This window comes from Stegodyphus dumicola, chromosome 12, assembly GCF_044657685.1.
Source record: "Stegodyphus dumicola isolate Sdum_Otavi_A_Nest chromosome 12, ASM4465768v1".
Classification (NCBI taxonomy): domain Eukaryota; kingdom Metazoa; phylum Arthropoda; class Arachnida; order Araneae; family Eresidae; genus Stegodyphus; species Stegodyphus dumicola.
The window spans coordinates 28,410,945-28,429,648 of NC_140779.1; the positions used below are offsets into that span (position 1 = coordinate 28,410,945).

An 18,704-nucleotide genomic window follows, 5' to 3' on the forward strand; every position below is an offset into this window, starting at 1 on the left:
AGAGGTACAAAGAGCCATATTCTGCCCCCAAAACGTTTTCCTGTATCAAAAATTTTATAATTTAATTATTTTGCTCATTAGTATTGAAAGATTGCTTTATCTTCTGGCATCTTTCTGATTGGAAGAAAGCGAATCATAGTTACATATTTAATTTTTAAGTTTCAAGCTTTTATACATAATAATTTTTAAATATACATCTTATTTTGCACTAAATATATTAACTTATATTTAAGGAACTGGTCCACGTGTATTTCACAAAAGTTAATATTAAAGTACACATTATGTCATTTTGTATAGTTAAAATATAAAATATACTGTAGTAAAGCTGCTGAGACAAAAATATGTAAAATTATTCTTCAACTACCATACAAAAATTTACCGGATATAAGCTATGTGAAAGTGAATTTAAAGATTGATACCATAAAACTGCCATAAGTATTATAAAACAATCTAAATACATTTTTCAGAATAAAACAAGTAACAGCTTACATTACATCACCTTCTCTATATCTTAATGAATAAGCTTGGATAGTCGGCAAACAGGCACGAATAGATCGATATAACAAAATTTTCTTGCATTCATCACTGACATCCAAACCATATTTTTCTGAAAATAAAGAACAATTATAAGTAAACAACTCTATAAAATAAACTCTATAAAATAACCCGAGTACCAGCCGAATCCGCTGATACACTAGCAACAATCTGTTGGTCTATTTTTGGATGAACTATGTTTTCAGCTTCAGCATTACTAGATGGAATACCATTGGCGGAATTATTGGAAAATTGGCGATATATCCTGGACGGTCGGAGAACCTTCTGGAACGAATTCTTACCGGTTTAGCCCAGAATGTTTCCGAACACAAGCCGAAAGCTATATAAACCCTGCTGGTCCGCAGTCAGTTAGTGTGCGTATCTCATCGAGTGAGTGTGTCACGTCTAGCGAGTCAATCCCTGCGGAGGCGATCGCGTTGACAGCCGGCCAGCGAGTACCGAGTTGGGTCGTCGAATTCATCGCGAGTTGTAGCGTGGAGAGTCTCGAGAGTACGTGGAGTTCCGAGAACGACCAAGCAAAGAAGGGTGTTGTACTCCGGAAAGCTCAGTCGGGTGCTTTGCAGGAATTGCAGGAAGCTGTCTTTCCGCGCCTTTACATTTCGTAACAGTATATTTTCGGCTTCAGCATTACTTTTTGGACAGAGGAAATATGTTTTTTTAAACTTTCCGCCTGTATTATCTAGCAATCTCATCAAATTCCGACTGTGTTCTCCGCATAGTGTTTCTATTTCAATATGAACTTAGTTTCTAATAGTCCTGATCTTACCTACAGCCAGACCAATTTCAGGAATTTTATCGTCGCCATGAGACAAGTGTTACACCTGTCGTTGGCTTAAACCTTGGGTGACAATATGAGTGACAAATATAGGTGACAATATGAGTTTGCCCAGCTTCACTTCAATTTTGAACGAGAATTTCTTCGAGAAAACGGATCCCAGGATCTCCCATCCTATCGCCTATCACTACCATCTGGACAGATCTTTCGTCTGGACAGCATGTGAAATGCTCCCATGCCGCAAAGATATTGTATGCTTACAAATATCAATGACTTCTTCGGCATTCGAATACGAAAATGAGGCTATGGCAGTGCCCTGCTGATAAGAATTTTATAATAAAGAAGACGCAGCCTCCAATGAGGTAATTCTCCTTTCCATTGGCTGATAACATGAAGCGTTACAAGGAGTCTGAGTCATAAAAGTTATTTGCTTTTTAAATAGGTTTAGAATATCCTTAGAGCCCAGACTGTCTAAATACTGGTCTTAATCAGCACATTAAATGACACCGGAAAAGATAATTAAGAAGATAAGAGAGATCCTTGAACCAGTTGCCAGTAAAATCTTTTTGTAATGTTTTCTTCTGTTATTAACTTCTTTTCTCCAACCTACATTTTTCACCTTGTACAGTGCGATTGCTTGAGAATTGAAACTTTCGTGACTTTTCGGCAAAATACCACATGCCTGGGAATAATAAATTGTTCTTACTTCATTTCTTAATAAGTCGAAGACACAAATAAATAAAGGCATCGACCAAAATAAGGAAAAGCACAAGAAATAAAAATTCATATATTTCTAAAAGAAACTGAAGCACCTTTTAATACTGCCGCAACGCTCGTAAAAGAGCTTATTAGTAGCGGTGTAATGGCAGATGACGACTAATATCTTAGTATACACATTATATAGTTACATAACAAATATAAAAAATGCACACTTACATCTCAATAAATTTTCAGCGTTATTATTCATGTACTCATATATCATAATCTTGGTTTGTATTTTGGTTCAGTTAAATTAACTAACTCAGGCAAACGAGACTCTGATGCCACTGTGGAGGATCTTCTTTAAGAGATCTAACTGGAATTTGTGTCATATGTGGGGAAAATATCGGTAACGCTCATCCATTCGCCGGAATTTGAACCCCAACTGAACTACCAGTGTTCAGTAAAAGAAAGTTCTGTTTAAGCTCTTCCCTTTTATCTTTTTATTTTATTTATTTATTTTTATAGACTGGTACTCGGAAATGATAAAAAAAAATATGCAAACAGAATATTTCAACAATACGCAAAAGTAATGTAAAGTAATGTTCTATTCAAACATTTGAGTGAAGGGAATTAAATATTTATTAAATATTTATATAACAATAAATATTTATTTAAACATTTGAGTGAAGGGAACTATATATTTTGAACAATCGTCATGAAGTAAGTAACTCAAATAAACAAAGATAAAAAATTCATTGGAAGAAATTATTGTCTGCTTTATTTAAAATTTTTATAAGCTCTAAATGGCTCAAAATAAATGTAAGATAGAAGGTTATGTTTTTGCACTTTCCAAAGAAAATTTTTCTCATTTCTCAGTATATAAATGGTGTAGTAATCTTGGTATCAAAATATCTACGGTATAATAAATAATGACATTCCTAATGAAGCAAAAATCAACAATCTTTCTTTTCTACATTAAATAGAAATCCAAATATTTATCCGCAAAAATGGTGCATATTTCAAAAACTAAAGAGGGCCCACTTACTCAACGAACAGTACCATCAGCTTTAAAAATCTTTGTTTGAATTCTTCGATTAAAATAATACACAACAATTTAACTAGTAGAATCCCAAACAAATACCACGCTTATTAATTTCTTTTGAAGCACTCGGCAGAACGTAATTCAGATTTAGGATTTTTTTATGAATGATGAATGGAAATTTGTTATGAATATAAAATAAGGCATAGCTATATTTTAATAATTGCGAATAGAAAAGAATCAATCTACTGTCATAAAATTAGACAGGAAGACTTGCTTTCAAAATTCTAAAGAAAGTTTCAGTGAAACGTTTGTAGTTATACTGTTTTTTGATGTAATGGAACGCTAAGATAGTAGAAAAGAAACATAAAAATAAAGTACATGAAAATAATATTTTGATTCCTTTATTTAAAAACAATTTTTTGTTGGTATTCGATTTCTTATTCCACGTAAAAGAAGTTGATTTCTTCCAAGACAAAACCTCGGGTCACATTTTAACATCTACAACTAAATTCCCAGACACAATATAAGGTATTCCCCCCCCCTCTTCTTTCTGCATGCCTTCGTGGTGTAACGGTAGCACACTCGGCGCGTATTCGAGAGGTTCATGTGGGCATTGCTCATTTTTTGCGTTTCCTTCTTCAAAAATCCTAATCACTATACAACAGCAGAAAGGAGATTTATATAAAGCGTATACCTTGTAGAGTCAATAGGTTATTTTGGAGCAGGAAACACGACAACTAAGTAATGCCTTCGCCGGGACTCGAACTTGGACTTCTCGAATACGCACCTAGTATGCAACCGTTACACTGCGAAGGCACGTTGGAAGCAGAGAGAAAAACCTCCTTTAAAAGAACGACTGGGAATTAGGGAACTCAGTCGCCAAGTCCTGGTGGTGAAGAATTATTTAATTTCCCAACACTTTTTCACTGTAGGATCACTAGGTTTTTGAAAGAGGAGACATGAAAAATGAGCAATGCAGTCTCCAGAACTCGAACCTGGAACTCTCAAATAAGCGCCGAGTGTACTACCTTTACACCCCAAAAGCATGCTGAAGGAGCAAGATAATATCTTATAATCTTTTCAAATATTCGAAAAATGTCTTCTGTTGGCATACCGATGGACTGTTGCGGTTCTGGATTGCTAATGACATTTTCAAACTTGGACTTCGGGAAAACTATATAAATGAGTTGGGGAAAAATCTCCCTAAGTAAAATTTTCTTAATTTTACCTCTTTGGCACGAAAATTAAGGAGAAGCTTGATAGTTAGATAAAGGGATCACAAGACTCAGCACTTCTTACATTTTTGAAGAAATGAAATATAGCCGATTTCTTTTTATAGCAGTCAGTCAATTTTCAAATTTAAACATTTCAAGTTCTATCTCATTTATAACATGGTCAGGAATGTAAGAAAGGAAGCATATAACCAAAGATGGTTAAAACTTCTGAATATAATATGATAAAAATACACAATTCTGAAAAAATGTGTTTATAAAACTTACTCGAAACGTCTAGTAGATCACCCATCTTTTTCCACAGTTGTATAATTCTGAATTTTAAGGGTGGTGAGAAAATCAAGTTACTGTCTTCAAATTCTCCTCCAGTAGATTCAGCGCAGTTAACCCACATGTCAGCATACCTTAAAATAAAATATGATAACATATTATAAGCAAATACAGCGTGCCTTAAGTATGTATGGTTGTTATCACTAATTAAATAAATTTCTTACTGCATTGATATAAATTTTAGCAACAACATTTGTTAAGCCAAAAATATTTATTATTTAGGAAGACAGAGAAATCTTCCACACTCGAATTAAAACTGCTAGCCGTTCCTTAAATGATGAAATTTTATCTAATTTACAGAATCTTTAATTAGTATGTAAATTTTAGTTTCATCTTTGAATTTAAAGTTATTTTATGTAAAATCTGATAGAATCTTTAATTTAGTTTTGTAAGCCGTGAATGTATGCAATGTATTACAAGTTCAGCCTTGTATTAGGCGACGTGTGCATGCACTGTGTGTTTTGCGAATTTATTTGTTTATTTTTAAAACTTCCTCTCTTATAAATTTATAAACATGATCAGGAACGATGGAACTGCAGTGTTCATATGAACAAATTGAAGATACATGCAAAAGTAAATTGAGCATTCATACGTTTTATACGACTGGGACAAAGATGGAAATAAAAATTAGACGTTCTGAAAGCGGTGAATCTTTGCTTTAATGACATAAACATAATCGAATTACATAAACAGGTTTACGATATGTTCAGTTTTGAAAAACAAAAATAAAATTAAGGAATTTGTCGAAAATTGTGGAAATATATCTTCAAAGATTGTTTCCAAAAGATACGGCATAATGGATTGAAGATTATGGATTAATGGATTGAAGATTATGGATTAATGGTCAGTACCAAAGCAATGCCCTTTGAGGTTTTCGATTATTCAAGCTAAGGCTCTTAGTTTGCATGAAGACTAGGAAGACTAGATTGAAAGAAGAGATATTAAATTCGCTGGAGAATTTATTGATGTAGATAAAGATACGGCAAAGGACATTATTTCATCATTGTCCAAAATTATTTTAGGTGGAAAATATTACGACGCTAATATTTAAAGCTTGGTTCACTTTTCATTTCGCTTTCATTTCATTTTCAGTGTGCTCTGTGTCTCTGTAAAAAATACGAAATGCTTTCCCTCTCTCAAAAGCTCCATAAATCCTCATCTTTGAAGCCACTCAAATGAAGATATGGTGTAACTGTTTACAGCAGTCATCCGAAAGCAATAAACACAACTGCAAAAAATCTCGCGACTGCGTCATCTGATCCTTTCTTCGATGTCTCAGAGGGGTGGTGGTTTCATACTGAAACCGCAATGAAAACATTCAAAATTAAAAGGGTTGCATTACTTTTTTTGTGAACTAAGGACATTTCATAACTCATTGATGCCTGCTTATAAAATATATTGTGGAAAAATTAAAAATTTTTGGGTTTTTTGTTTTTAAAATGGGTCAAAAAGAGTAGTGTGGAAAAGAAGCTATTTTTGAATGATTTGTATCAATTAATGGATGCCCAGAAAGATTTGGTGCTGCCATCTGTTATCAGCTTTAAGTAGTAATTTAATTTTAACAACGGTTTTGAGAAAAAAAAACCAAATTTTCTAAATTAAAATAAAATGTTGAAAATGCGGTTTAATATAGTAAATGTAAAAATGTACAATTTAAAGCATTTCCAGAACACCCAAAATCTCTGGATAATTTATATTCCGGAAGTTAATGCTTGTTTTCAATTCCAATGTTACTTGCCTCATGTATTAAACAGTGATAGCAACATTGAAATAATATTATACAAAGACAACAATCAGGCCATCGAGGTAACTGACAGGGAAGGTGAGCTTATATTGACAGATTTTTGAGAGAACTATAGTGTATAGAACTCAATAAAAAACATTGGAGAATCGTAGACTGAGAAAATGTCAATATTGAAAGAGTTTATGCCCGCAAATGACAAGTAATTTTATAAATTCTAAAGAAAGGCCGGAAACTATCCCAATGAGCCTAATGAATGAATTAAATTTGGACGTCAATAACGAAGATGTTAAAGAGCTGATTGAGTCTCACTCAGTGCCTCTGTCAAATGAAAACTTAGTTAGGCGACAAGAATTAAATTAGAGGCACAGATAAAATGACAAAGAAGAAGCTGAGGAAATCGTCAAGAATATGACAATCAAAAATATGAATGAAAACTTCATTCACCTTGGTAAACTTTTGACTGTGATGGAAGAATACAATCCCAATGGAGAACGTATATTCCAAGTATCCAGGGCAAATGAAACAGTCGAAAAACGTTATAGAACACCTTATCAAGAAAATAAAAAGAAGGGGTGGTTATCAACTAATTCTTGACAAGTTTATAAAGCAAAACATATGAAAGCGCTAAAACACACATTGTTAACTTATTTGTGTATATTGATAAACTATATGATTAATAAACAAAAAATTTTAAAATATAGTTTTTAATCTTAATTATTAGCCCAAAGGAGCAAGTTGCCCAGAACGGCTATTAATTTCGTTTTGGCATTTTGCTTTTGTTCACTATAAATGCTGTTTCACATTTTAAACTGTTGCCCCCAAATATTATTTGATGAATAAACTCAACGTATTCAAAGCGAGCAGTGGCAACACCGTACGAAAGAAAAGAGCAGCACGCGAGACTATGTATCGTAAATTCTAAAGATATGCTCTTTTTAAATTATGAGCCCAAAGAGCATTAGCCCAGATAGGCTATTAATTTCGTTTTGGCGTTTTCTGTTGATTCACTAAAAGTGGTGTTTCACTTTTCAAATTGTTGTCACCAAATATTAGAGCCCTGCATTATATTTAAAGAAATTAAATAATGAAGATTCTACATGAATGTATGTATATTTCTCGCGTTGTGAAAAAATAACGGTACCTAGAGACATCAAATTTTGAAAAACGTAGTCCTCCACTCAAATATGGGCATCTGGAAGCCCAAATGTGGAATTTGTTTTATTATCTATTTCATAAACCTTTAACGCATTTTTGATTAACAAACTCAACCATTTTAATGCGTTGATTAAGATTAACATCGTTTGCATCTTCAAGCACGGGTATTTTATGTGCAAGGTTTCTTACATTTCTTACTGGTATTATGTTGGTAGAGCAGCAACGGAAAGACGTTACAATGTCTAACGGTATTTTGAGTCGAATGACTTTGAATGTTTGTAGAACTTTTCAAATCCCGTTTTGAATCATCCGTGAAGAACGCTGTTTTGGGCGTAATATAAAATCTAAAAGCTTTCCTTTTTTTTTTTTTTTTTTTTTTTTTTTGCATCGATCTACTTTTGAACATTCAGCATTCACAATTTTCAGATATCAACTATCAGCGAATGTCAAAGGCCGCCTATTCTATCCAGTTAATCGGATTTTTCAAATACCCGAATGGGTTAAAGTCTCATTTAGTTTGGATATCTGAAGTTATAATTTTCCAGTTGTTTACTTCAGTATAAAAACATATATGTATTTCGCTATCCACTGTTTCGTGGAATTTCTGTTCATTAGAAACTCTTTGCACTTTTGGCAAGATAAAGGAAAAAACGTAAAACGTATAATGTTAAGTAATCTCTTTTCAAATTCATTTGTATTAAATTACTGAAGGAATAGTTTTGTGCGTGTCCTTTAAATGGTAATGAACTTACTGCGATAGCTGAGAAACAGGGCCAGTCTTGACAGTTTTATGACTTTTCATCAATTCCTTTCGAACGCAATCTTCGAACAACAGCTGATTCACATATGAATTACTATACTTGCGCAGCTCATTTGATCCTAAAAATAAGTAAATAATCTTAGGTTAAAGTTCAGAAAAACAATAATGGAATAAATCTTCATCATACGTAATATTTTTACACGTAAAAAATGTGAATTCCTTTTTTTTTTTTGTCTAGTTCCAGAGGTCGTAGAATTTTGAATTTTATATTTTTGGATCATGAATCATTTATTAAATAAATATTAATGCCTTATTATAAAAATAAAAATATATGTTTCACAATCGCTTTCATCAGTAAGCAATTAAGATGACATTAATAAGATGCCATATTTTTTAAATTAAGACGGATGTTATTAAATGAATTATGAAATACTAAAAGAATGTAAAACTGGCAATAACCTGATTTCATATAAAGTGTCTTTTGCACACATTTTCCGGAAAACTTTTTATAATATTTCCTAAAATATTTCTGTACCTACAAAAAGTTTTTTTTTTCCTCAGTTAATTTTTGCAGTTTGATTCTCCTTTTTTTTTTTCACTCCGTTATTTCGATGATTTTATTTTCGCTATATGTTCCCTTTCTTTCCTTTATTTCTACAAACAGTTGCTGAGCCCTTTTTTTTCTCTATAGACGACATTGTAAGTTTTATTGCTGTGATTATTTTAACGTATACTATTTCTTAAGCGTTTGATTTGATATATCTTTAATAATTCTCTGAATATGGAATTTACGGGATTAGTTCCTAAATCTCTAGGATTACGTTTAACTTGGCACAACTTTTAAAATTATTTTAATATTAAATGTACGAAATCATAAATCTCTGTTATTTCTTGCACAAACTTTAACAAAGCAGAAAAATTTATTTATGGAATTTCTGAATTTTTCCAACAAGGGCATAACTTTCAACTGTATCGCATATCACGTACGAAAAATGCTGTAAATAAAATAAATCTGTCGAAAAAACGTAAATCTCGAGAACGTTGGCTGCCACACAAACCTATGTTCCCGGCAGTGTATTGAAAACAAACATTCTGTGGAATGTTTATGAAATCTATAGAATGTCTGCTGTTTTGGAGCAATGTATGAAATATCCGAATTATTTTTAATTTTATATACTTTCCCTATGCATATAATGTAATCTCTAAGCTTGAACAGAATGACATTTAGGCAAAGTAATATAGGAGTGCCATGAAAAAGCTTTTTATTCAATAAAAGGTACCTCTAACGCCTTCTTTAATAGGATAAATCGGTTTATTTTTGTCATCTACTAACATCACATCACAGAGATTCAACAACCCCTGTGGTTGTTCTTAGCGTCATCTTGACCTTTCCCTCATTAATTTTCGGTGAGTACTTTGAATAGGAAAATATTATTTTTTTTCGCGATATATTCACCTTTGGTTCACACTTTAGGCAGTTCATCATAGAATGTTCGTTGCTTGTCAACATGCTATGATTCCTTCTCGGACACTACATCTTACACTTTCATTTTCATGCAGCACAGTATGGGTTAGAGCAGGGTTTCTCAGTGGGAGTCATATTAACCCTATGGGGGTCGATGTAATTTTAAAGGCGATCACTGATGATCAAGGTTTCGACTGAGGTCGATAGGCCAGTATGGTGTGTGTAGTGGCCGAAACCGCTACGCAAACCCTGGGTTGTGACACAGGATTGAAATGAACTTCTAACTCAAGTTTTAACAATAACATGAATTTTAATAATACGAAAACCTTAGCAGTTGCATATCTTGACAACATGGGACTTGGGTATATTTAGTCCCTTAATTTCAGAATTTTGTTACAGTAAATGCTCTAACGCATTATACACGAGGAATGATCCTTCTTAGCAGGCCAACATGTCCATAGCTCTAAACAGGAAAGTTCTTTTTCTCTTCTCAGGAAACCACCTTATATATCTCCTTGTGTTTACTTGCGCTGAACTTCCAGGGGTGTGGGGGGGAAGATTCTTTCACTCATACCTAACAAAGGTGTCCATCTCCTGACCCTGATGATAAAACTTCTTTGTCCATTGGAGTGACCTTCGAGGCTGCAACCGGAATTATTAACAAGGGCACGGGATTTCACCACTGATGAAAATTATTGCACTCTGAAATCACCCGTTCTAGACAAAGAACCTTTATGCCACCTTATGACAATGGCATAAACAAGATCGCAGTGATTACAAAAAAGAATTAATAAAATTTATAATTAACGGTTGATTGATATATCGCAATGGTATTCACACTTTATTGCAGTGCGATCCCATAAAAATGAAAATGACTCCAAAATACAGTTTCTAGTAATATACCATCAATTCAGATATTTTAGAATTTTTATCTATCTTGCGAGAGCCCAAAGTGGTTCGCTACCCACAGCTTGAATACCACTGATATAAAGTATAATTAAAAGGGAACTGATAGTCCAAAATATTTTAATATCTGTTTCCAAGACATTGAAAATTTGAATGCGTCAACGTGACTCACAGAGCCACTGAATTGTGATATGTCTGATCTCGATATTTAAATGCAAGAAAAGTGGATTGCATTAAAGGAGAATGCTCAAGCACAATTCTTATTCAAAACACATAGTCACGCTATGTTTCTAGAGAAACGTACGCTTATTCAAGAGAAACATACCTGTTAGAAACTACTAGATGGTTTCATTGATGCTCGCATAGGATCCACAATAAATCCGTATCATTCCATCGGACACCTTGGTGACGTAGGAACTCGGAATCTTGGGGGGGGGAACAAGTTAAAAATGGCGTTGTCTTGCGACATGGTTCGCGATATAGTTCGGTGCCAAATGAAGGATTCTGTTCTATCCAGAAACTTCTATTTAATGTTCCTCAAACCCTATTAAACTGGAGATGAGTTATCGCTTAATCTGAAACAAATCATAAGGTGTTGAGAAGGTAACCTTTTTAACTCTTAAATGAACTAAATGGAACTTCTTGTGCAAGAGATGAACTTCCGCTAGGTGACGCAGAACGGGGGCACGTGGCGTCTACCTGAGGTAAACATGTGCATGACCCTCGTTAACCACTATCTAGCGCTTGTTGAAGAGTTTAAGGATTTAGATGAGAAACATGGTCTTACAGGAACCAGCTGTATGTACAATTGCTACAGATTTGGGAAACAGAGGGTTTAACTTTTGTTGTTGTTGCTTATACTCACTTGTCTGACGTAGTCAGCTCATGCCCACGAAATTCTCGTGGCTAGAGCGCAAGATTAAGCATCTCGTTGGTAGCAGCCTTGAGCACCTTACAGGTAACAGTGTGGCTTGGCTCAGTTCCGCCCCCAATTTTGATAGAGAGAACCCCGGGAGAGCACGGGTCTGAGGGTCTTCCACCCCCTTCCCTTCCACCAAACCCACGAGAGGACTTTCAGCTCGCCACATAATTAGAGCACCGCCATGCCGCACCGACACTATACATTTACAAACATCCATGTCTTCTCCGGGATTCGAACCCGGGCCCTTTGGCACGGCAGTCAGCGACATTAACCACTATACCGGTTGGTCGGCGGGTTTAAATTTTAGTGTAGATAACGCAGTCTGAGAGTACACATGAAGTAGACTACTGAAGCTGCTCAAAATAATTAACGGCTCGTATTTTAAACGTCGGCTAGCAAAATGCTAAAGCCGGAAACAAGCAGATCCGACGATAGTAAGTAACAGCAAGACGAAGTTACCAGAAGCTGTAACTAAATTTTCAGACTCTTAGGTTAAATACACAAGCAATTAATTTGTATTTTGGTGAGGACTACGGAAAAAAGTTATAGCAAAAGTAAAAATCGTAATAACTGGTTAATTAACATAAAACCTTTTATGAATAAAGGAAAACCCAACTTCACTTAATTTTCTGACTAAATCTTTTTTCATAAAGTTATTAGACAGGAAAATGATTTAAAGAATTTATTGGGTTTTCAGTTCCCCTTTTCTTCCGGAAATTACAAATTTACTTACTATCAAAAAGTTCATTTAAAACAAATTGGGAAAGTTATGAAAGAAAATCATAAAAGTCTGGGCTAGCAATGTGCCTAAGATATCCTTAATAAAGCAGGTTTTTTAAGTTGGTGAGAATTGAATTTGTGTTTGAGGATTTCTTTTTCCAAAGCTTTTATTTTTATTATTGCTAACTGTGATAAAAATCGCTTATTCCGTAATCTCTTGTAATTTCATCAGCATATTAAAATTTTCTCAGGTAAACATATTTAGTTGATTTATTTAATTTATGATTAATAATTATTTTATTTTAATTCAATTAAAATAAACATATTTTAATTGAAGAACAGCAGATTTGATTCACATAACTTTATACGGATATTATACTAACAAATTTAAAGCTAATACTCATGACGAGCACTTCTCTAGTTGAAGCAAATGTTAACTGCATATTTAATTATGTACATGTTCAAGAATTGCATACCGTTGTAAGAAAATATTTATTATACATAGGAACTAAAAAATTTCAAATAAATTATATCTTTCACTTTAGATGCCCTAAGATTCGAAGATTTGGTTACTACTATACACATTTTTAATACAGAGTCACTTAACTTCATTCAACTCAAAACTTTAAAATACATGCAATTAGTATAAGCATTTAAATAGATACTAATAAAACATTTTTAACATAGACAACTGTTCATTAAGCATGATCATAACATCAACTGCATATTCTTATTACCAACAAGGCAAAAAATATTCCATCAGCAATAATCAACCATAAATACCATCAACAATAAATCAACCAATAAATACCATCAACAATAAATCAACCATAAATACCATCAACAATAAATCTCCGAAAAGTTCGGAACTACTGCACCGCTATGTCTAGCTCCATTGCCCAACAGCGGCCGAGCGGTAAAGACGCTGAACACTGGTAGTTCGGTCTGAGGTTCGAATCCCGCGAACGAGCTGGCTGCATGGGCGTTTTCGTGGTTTTCCCCATGTGTAACGTGTATACGAGCCAGTTTCCCTTAGAAAGTCCTCCACGAAAGGCATCGCTCCCTTTAGGCAGATAGCTCTCGTGTGCTTTGCCATAACTGAATAATCCTAATCCATAATCCTAATCCTAGCTCTATCTCGCAATCCTTTAATTTCTTCATTTATAAATAATATTTCAACTTTAACGAAGTAGATCATCCATGCACTCTAAAGGGGCGTTCCCACTGGGGTTTATCTGAGCTAACGGAGACAACTGACATAGCCGACCCATCTCCAAAAGCAGTTTTTCTCATAACGCAGGGAGTTAAAATATCTGAACTACAAGCATATCGGAGCTAGTCGACACATGGAACTGACTCCGTTAGCTCAGATAAATCCCAGTGTGAATGCCCCTTAACATTTACTTAAGATCCTAAATCCAACTTCCATAACCGTTGTTATTACTTCTAGCAAACATCATTCTGTAAAATTCCATAAGCATCTTAAAATATGTGTTGCAAAAATATTCCATAGGACAAAATTTCAATTAATAAATTATAATTCATAATGAATAGTTCAACTTACCACTCTCGCAATACTGTACGGATGAAAGGAATACCGTCACTAAAAGGAAGGCAAACACGAACATTGCTAGGTACTGTTAGCAAATCCGGAATCTGGAACAAACTGAAGTTGACTGCCTTCGATGAGCCCTTTTTATACCCTCTGAGAGGTTAGTTCCCGGAACTATGCCATTTTAGCTGAAATACACCCATTTCCCAGAAACAAACCGCAATTTCTGGTTAATTGGAGCCAAAACTGCTCAGATCTATATAATATTATAGCATATCATTCCTAGAATTAACCGTCAAAAATTAGCTATAACAATCAGGTTTATATATCATGTCATTCCTAAACCTAGCCACTAAGAACTATACTCTGAAATACTTATAAATGGTTTTAATGAAATTAAAATTTTTGCACAGTATTGATACTATTAAAATTAATTCTGCCTATATTTACTTTTCTTTATTAAATATTATCTTCCACAAATCTTAAACAATTTTCTTATATTACTTGATTTAAGATTTTTAGTAGAGAAAACGTCCATTTTACCTATTCATAGAGCATAAATAATGTTATTTTTAAATATAATGCTCCCTTCGGTGTTCCATGATTCGTTTAAAGTAAGTATGTAATTTAAATTTGAAAACATTCCCTTCCACTACAAACTCAATCTAGATCAAATGAAATTTGATCTTAATAAATATTCTTTTAATTCAAATATATAATGGAAATAATTCAGAAAACATACCGTTTAAAAAGTGACAATAAATTTTGAAAACTTCGAAATTTAAAAAACAACAACAACGAATTTAGAAACCTTCGGAGTAATTGAAAGAATATTGTGACCATAATTCTGGAATATCGAAATTTAATTTCTTTCAAGAAAGTTTCGATAGAATTTAAATTAAATACATAGCCATCGTGTTTCTCGTATGACTACTCCTAAGATATTTGGCCCATCAGCGACCGAGCTGTAAGGCCCACCAGCGGCCAAGCGATAAAGTCGCTGAACACTGGTAGTTCGGTCCGAGGTTCAAATCCCGCGAACGGGCTGGCTGCATGGGCGTTTTCGTGGTTTCCCCATGTGTAACGTGTATACGAGCCAGTTTCCCTTAGAAAGTCCTCCACGAAGGCATCCCTCACCTTAGGCAGATAGCCCTCGAGGCTTTGCCATAATCACACACACGTAGACCGAGCTGTAAAGTCGCTAAACACTGGTAGTTTGGTCCGGGTTCATATCTCGGTGAATGGGCTGTCTGAATTGGCATTTTCATGGTTTTCCTCATGTGTAACGTGTACATAAGCCAGTCCCCTGTAGAAAGTCCTCCACGAAGGCATTCCTCCCCTTAGGCAGATAGCCCTCGAGTGTTTTGCCCATAACTAAATAAACCACACCAAACCTAAGATATTCACGAAACGTATAGACATGAGAAAGTACATTTTTACATAGGTAAATAATATTGCTTTTTATATAGGGATGCATATAAGGGAATAGCCATGCGAGAAGATTAAAGTATCATTTCTTTATCAAAGTACTGAAATTAGAAATTAGTTTTTCAATTAAAAATATCACTCATTAATTGGAATTTACAGTCATTAATTGGAAAGATTGAGTCTATGTCATCGTATTTTTCCTTGTTAGATGATTTCCAGAATCCGTTTCTAATAAACATTTTCGGCCTATTTTCGCATATAGAATGAAATCTTTCTAAGATGAGCATATATATTTAAAAAATAAATAAAATATATATTTAAAAATATATATTTAAAAAAAACACAAAAAGCTTTCTGTTGAAGTTGAATTTGAATAGATTATTTGATTAATGCAAAGAAAAAAAAAAGCTTTCTGTTGAAGTTGAATTTGAATAGATTATTTGATTAATGCAAAGAAAAAAAAAAGCTTTCTGTTGAAGTTGAATTTGAATAGATTATTTGATTAATGCAAAGAAAAAAAAAAGCTTTCTGTTGAAGTTGAATTTGAATAGATTATTTGATTAATGCAAAGAAAAAAAAAAGCTTTCTGTTGAAGTTGAATTTGAATAGATTATTTGATTAATGCAAAGAAAAAAAAAAAGCTTTCTGTTGAAGTTGAATTTCAATAGATTATTTGATTAATGCAAAGAAAAAAAAAAAAAGCTTTCTGTTGAAGTTGAATTTCAATAGATTATTTGATTAATGCAGAGTACCAAAAAAAAAAAAAACTATTTTCTAAAAGAACGGATAGCTTTTGTGGAGAATTTTCTAAAGAAAGCTAACTTGTATTCAGATTACACATGGTGGCTTCTAGGAATCTAATAATGTTATATTCACTGCCGATATTTACTTATATTGTAAGAGATACTGATCGTTTTTAGAGAGAGTCACAGCAGAATGGTGATCACCAGAAGAGTGTTCACAGTATTTGCATGCAACATTTTCTATGTTAACTGTTTTTTTGTTTTAGACTTGCTATATAAATCTTTTCTGGCATTTCTCTTTGTGATGAGAGAAAACGGTATTTAGCAAGCATCCTCTCAGTTATAAATTCTATTAAAACCATTTTCAGTTTTCAGTTCACCGTTGAACTCGAACTGGTTAAGGCCTTTCTTTATAGTTATTATATTAAATGCAATAAATCCGCTTTATGTTCAGATTGCGACATTCTGATTTGTCTTATTATTCATGTGAGTATTGTCACTCACTAAACAAAAGTTGTTTATTAGTCCAAAAGAGCAATTTCCCCAGAAGGACTATTAATTTCGTTTTGGCATTTTGCGTTGATTCACTTTTCAAATTGTTGCCACCAAATATTATCACCCTGTATTATATTTTAAAAAAATTAAATAATGAAGAATCTGAATCTGCATAAATGTATGTATGTTTCTCGCATTGTGATGAAACGAAGGTACCTAGAGCCATCGAATTTTGAATAATGTTATCCTCCTGTGAATATGTGCATCTGGAAGCCCAAATTTGAAATTTGGAATTTCATTTTATTATAGATTTCATATTTTGTAAAACTTTAACGAATCTTTGATTAACAAACACTGTACAAAAAAAAAAAAAAAAAAAAAAAAAAAAAAAAAAAATATATCTCTCCAGCGCGCGAGACTGTGTATCGGAAATTCTAAAGCTATGCTCATTTTAAAATTATTTTGCGATATTGCTCTTCAACTGAATATTATAGTTTAAGGGCGAAAAGCATGATATTTAATAAAAAAAGATAACACGCAAAATGTTAAAAAAACGCCCTTTTGGACGTAATTTAAAATCTGAAATCTTTCAATTCTTTTTTAACTATTTTTTGTGCGAAATTCTGTCTTGTGTTTTTCCAGTCGACAACTTAAATATTCATTTACTTAAAGAGCTGTTACTGAAGGCATATGTTTTTATTTTTCCCAAAACTTAAAAAATTTCTCTTATTACTTATTACAATATTAATCGACATTCTTCTATGAAAATCTATTTCATTTATCTTATTTTCAGACCTTTTCCTCTTTGCAAAGTTAACAGCATTATCTACAGTTCAATTTCTTTCTTATTAACAAAATCTGTGGATCATTACGCATTCAGGACAGAAGAGAAACACTCCAAAGTAAAACACAAAATTAGCAAAGCAACAATCTTGCGTTATGTGTAGAATTTAGTCAAGGCTCATAAAGTCTCAAAAGTCTTGACTAAAATCTATGCTAAACACATGTTTGTTGCTTTCCTAATTTTATCAGTATGTACTATTTGCAATCGTTAAGACTTAAAGTTGCACTGTAGGGTTTTTCTTTAATTTTCTAACAGTTACTGTTATTCTGCAACAACCCTTCCCTACATATTCTAATTTCACACCTACGTTTCCCTGCCAGAATGAGTTTACAGAATTACGATTTATGTAAATGAGGTAGAAACAAGTATTTAAGCTGACGTCTGGGTCACTTCAATAAGACAAAGTGTCCTTTTGCCCACGTTGTTGCTATTAGTGTAAGCTGTTATACGACAGTACTACGTGCCTGCTATACGTCGGGGATATTTAAATAACGGCCAGCTTATTTAGTTGATTTTGTGCAGCTACGGCTGATTAAATTTATTTAGTGTTAGTTTTATATTTTGAGTTAATGCCTAAGTAGAGGCTTATTTTACGCCCGGGAGGAGACATCTATTCATTCATTTTGAGTTCGAATAAAGGGTGGACTTGTTACTTACGTTAAAAGAAATCAGCGAATAGTTGCTGCACAGTTCTTTAGTTACTTTAGTTTTTTTATGCCTTTAGTAAATCTGAATGCAATATTTTTAGAATTATCAACAATTTTAAAGTTGTTTAAGTGCCGCTAAGCCTTTTTTTATGGCGGCCATTGATTGTTTACATTTGAAACAGCAGACTAGTGGATTTGTTGCCAATCTAGAGAAACTTAGCTTCGCAACAACAAAGATAATGCCTTCATTTATTATTGCGAATTAAATCATGCTTAACCCTTTCTGGAATTTTTTTCGAGGATATAAGTGTTTAAGATTTATTTCGTAATTTTTAATACATATGTTTTGAGTTTTTATGTATTTTTGCTTTGTCGCGAAGGGAGAACTGAATTAATTGAATGAGAAATACTAAATCGTCTGTGAAAAACTGTTTCTCTTTTGTTTTGCTTGCTTAATTTCTTTTATACATCGTTCTAGCTTTATTATAGTATTTGAATAGAACATGTGGCAACGATAAGATAATTCTTCAAACAATATAAATTTGTGCATTCTGAGTTATAATATGAACGAAATATTAAGTGAACCTAGCGCCAGAGTGTCGCTATGGTAAACAAATATAGTGAATTTTAAAGACTGCATTTATTCTATTGTGGTTTATGCGCTGTCGATGAAATAGATTTAATTCA

At 33.3% G+C, this 18,704-nt stretch overlaps 1 protein-coding gene across 1 annotated transcript; it reads right to left on the reverse strand.

Moving 5' to 3' along the window:
- Positions 1-485: 485 nt before the first annotated feature.
- On the reverse strand, positions 486-13,966 carry LOC146993524 (uncharacterized). Its single transcript, XM_085827391.1, has 4 exons — positions 13,873-13,966; positions 8,288-8,414; positions 4,574-4,710; positions 486-607 (listed from the first exon to the last, which is right to left on the reverse strand). The coding sequence occupies exons 1-4, from the start codon at positions 13,934-13,936 to the stop codon at positions 486-488; spliced, it is 450 nt and encodes a 149-aa protein (XP_085683517.1). The 5' UTR covers positions 13,937-13,966.
- Positions 13,967-18,704: the final 4,738 nt, after the last annotated feature.

Excerpts from the sequence above, each read along its gene's own strand:
- LOC146993524 (XM_085827391.1), bottom strand. The coding sequence starts at position 13,936 with ATGTTCGTGTTTGCCTTCCTTTTAGTGACGGTATTCCTTTCATCCGTA. Across the intron at positions 8,415-13,872 it reads CGTACAGTATTGCGAGAGTG|GATCAAATGAGCTGCGCAAG; the intron begins GTAAGTTGAACT and ends ACTTATTTTTAG. Across the intron at positions 608-4,573 it reads TGATCTACTAGACGTTTCGA|AAAAATATGGTTTGGATGTC; the intron begins GTAAGTTTTATA and ends CTTTATTTTCAG.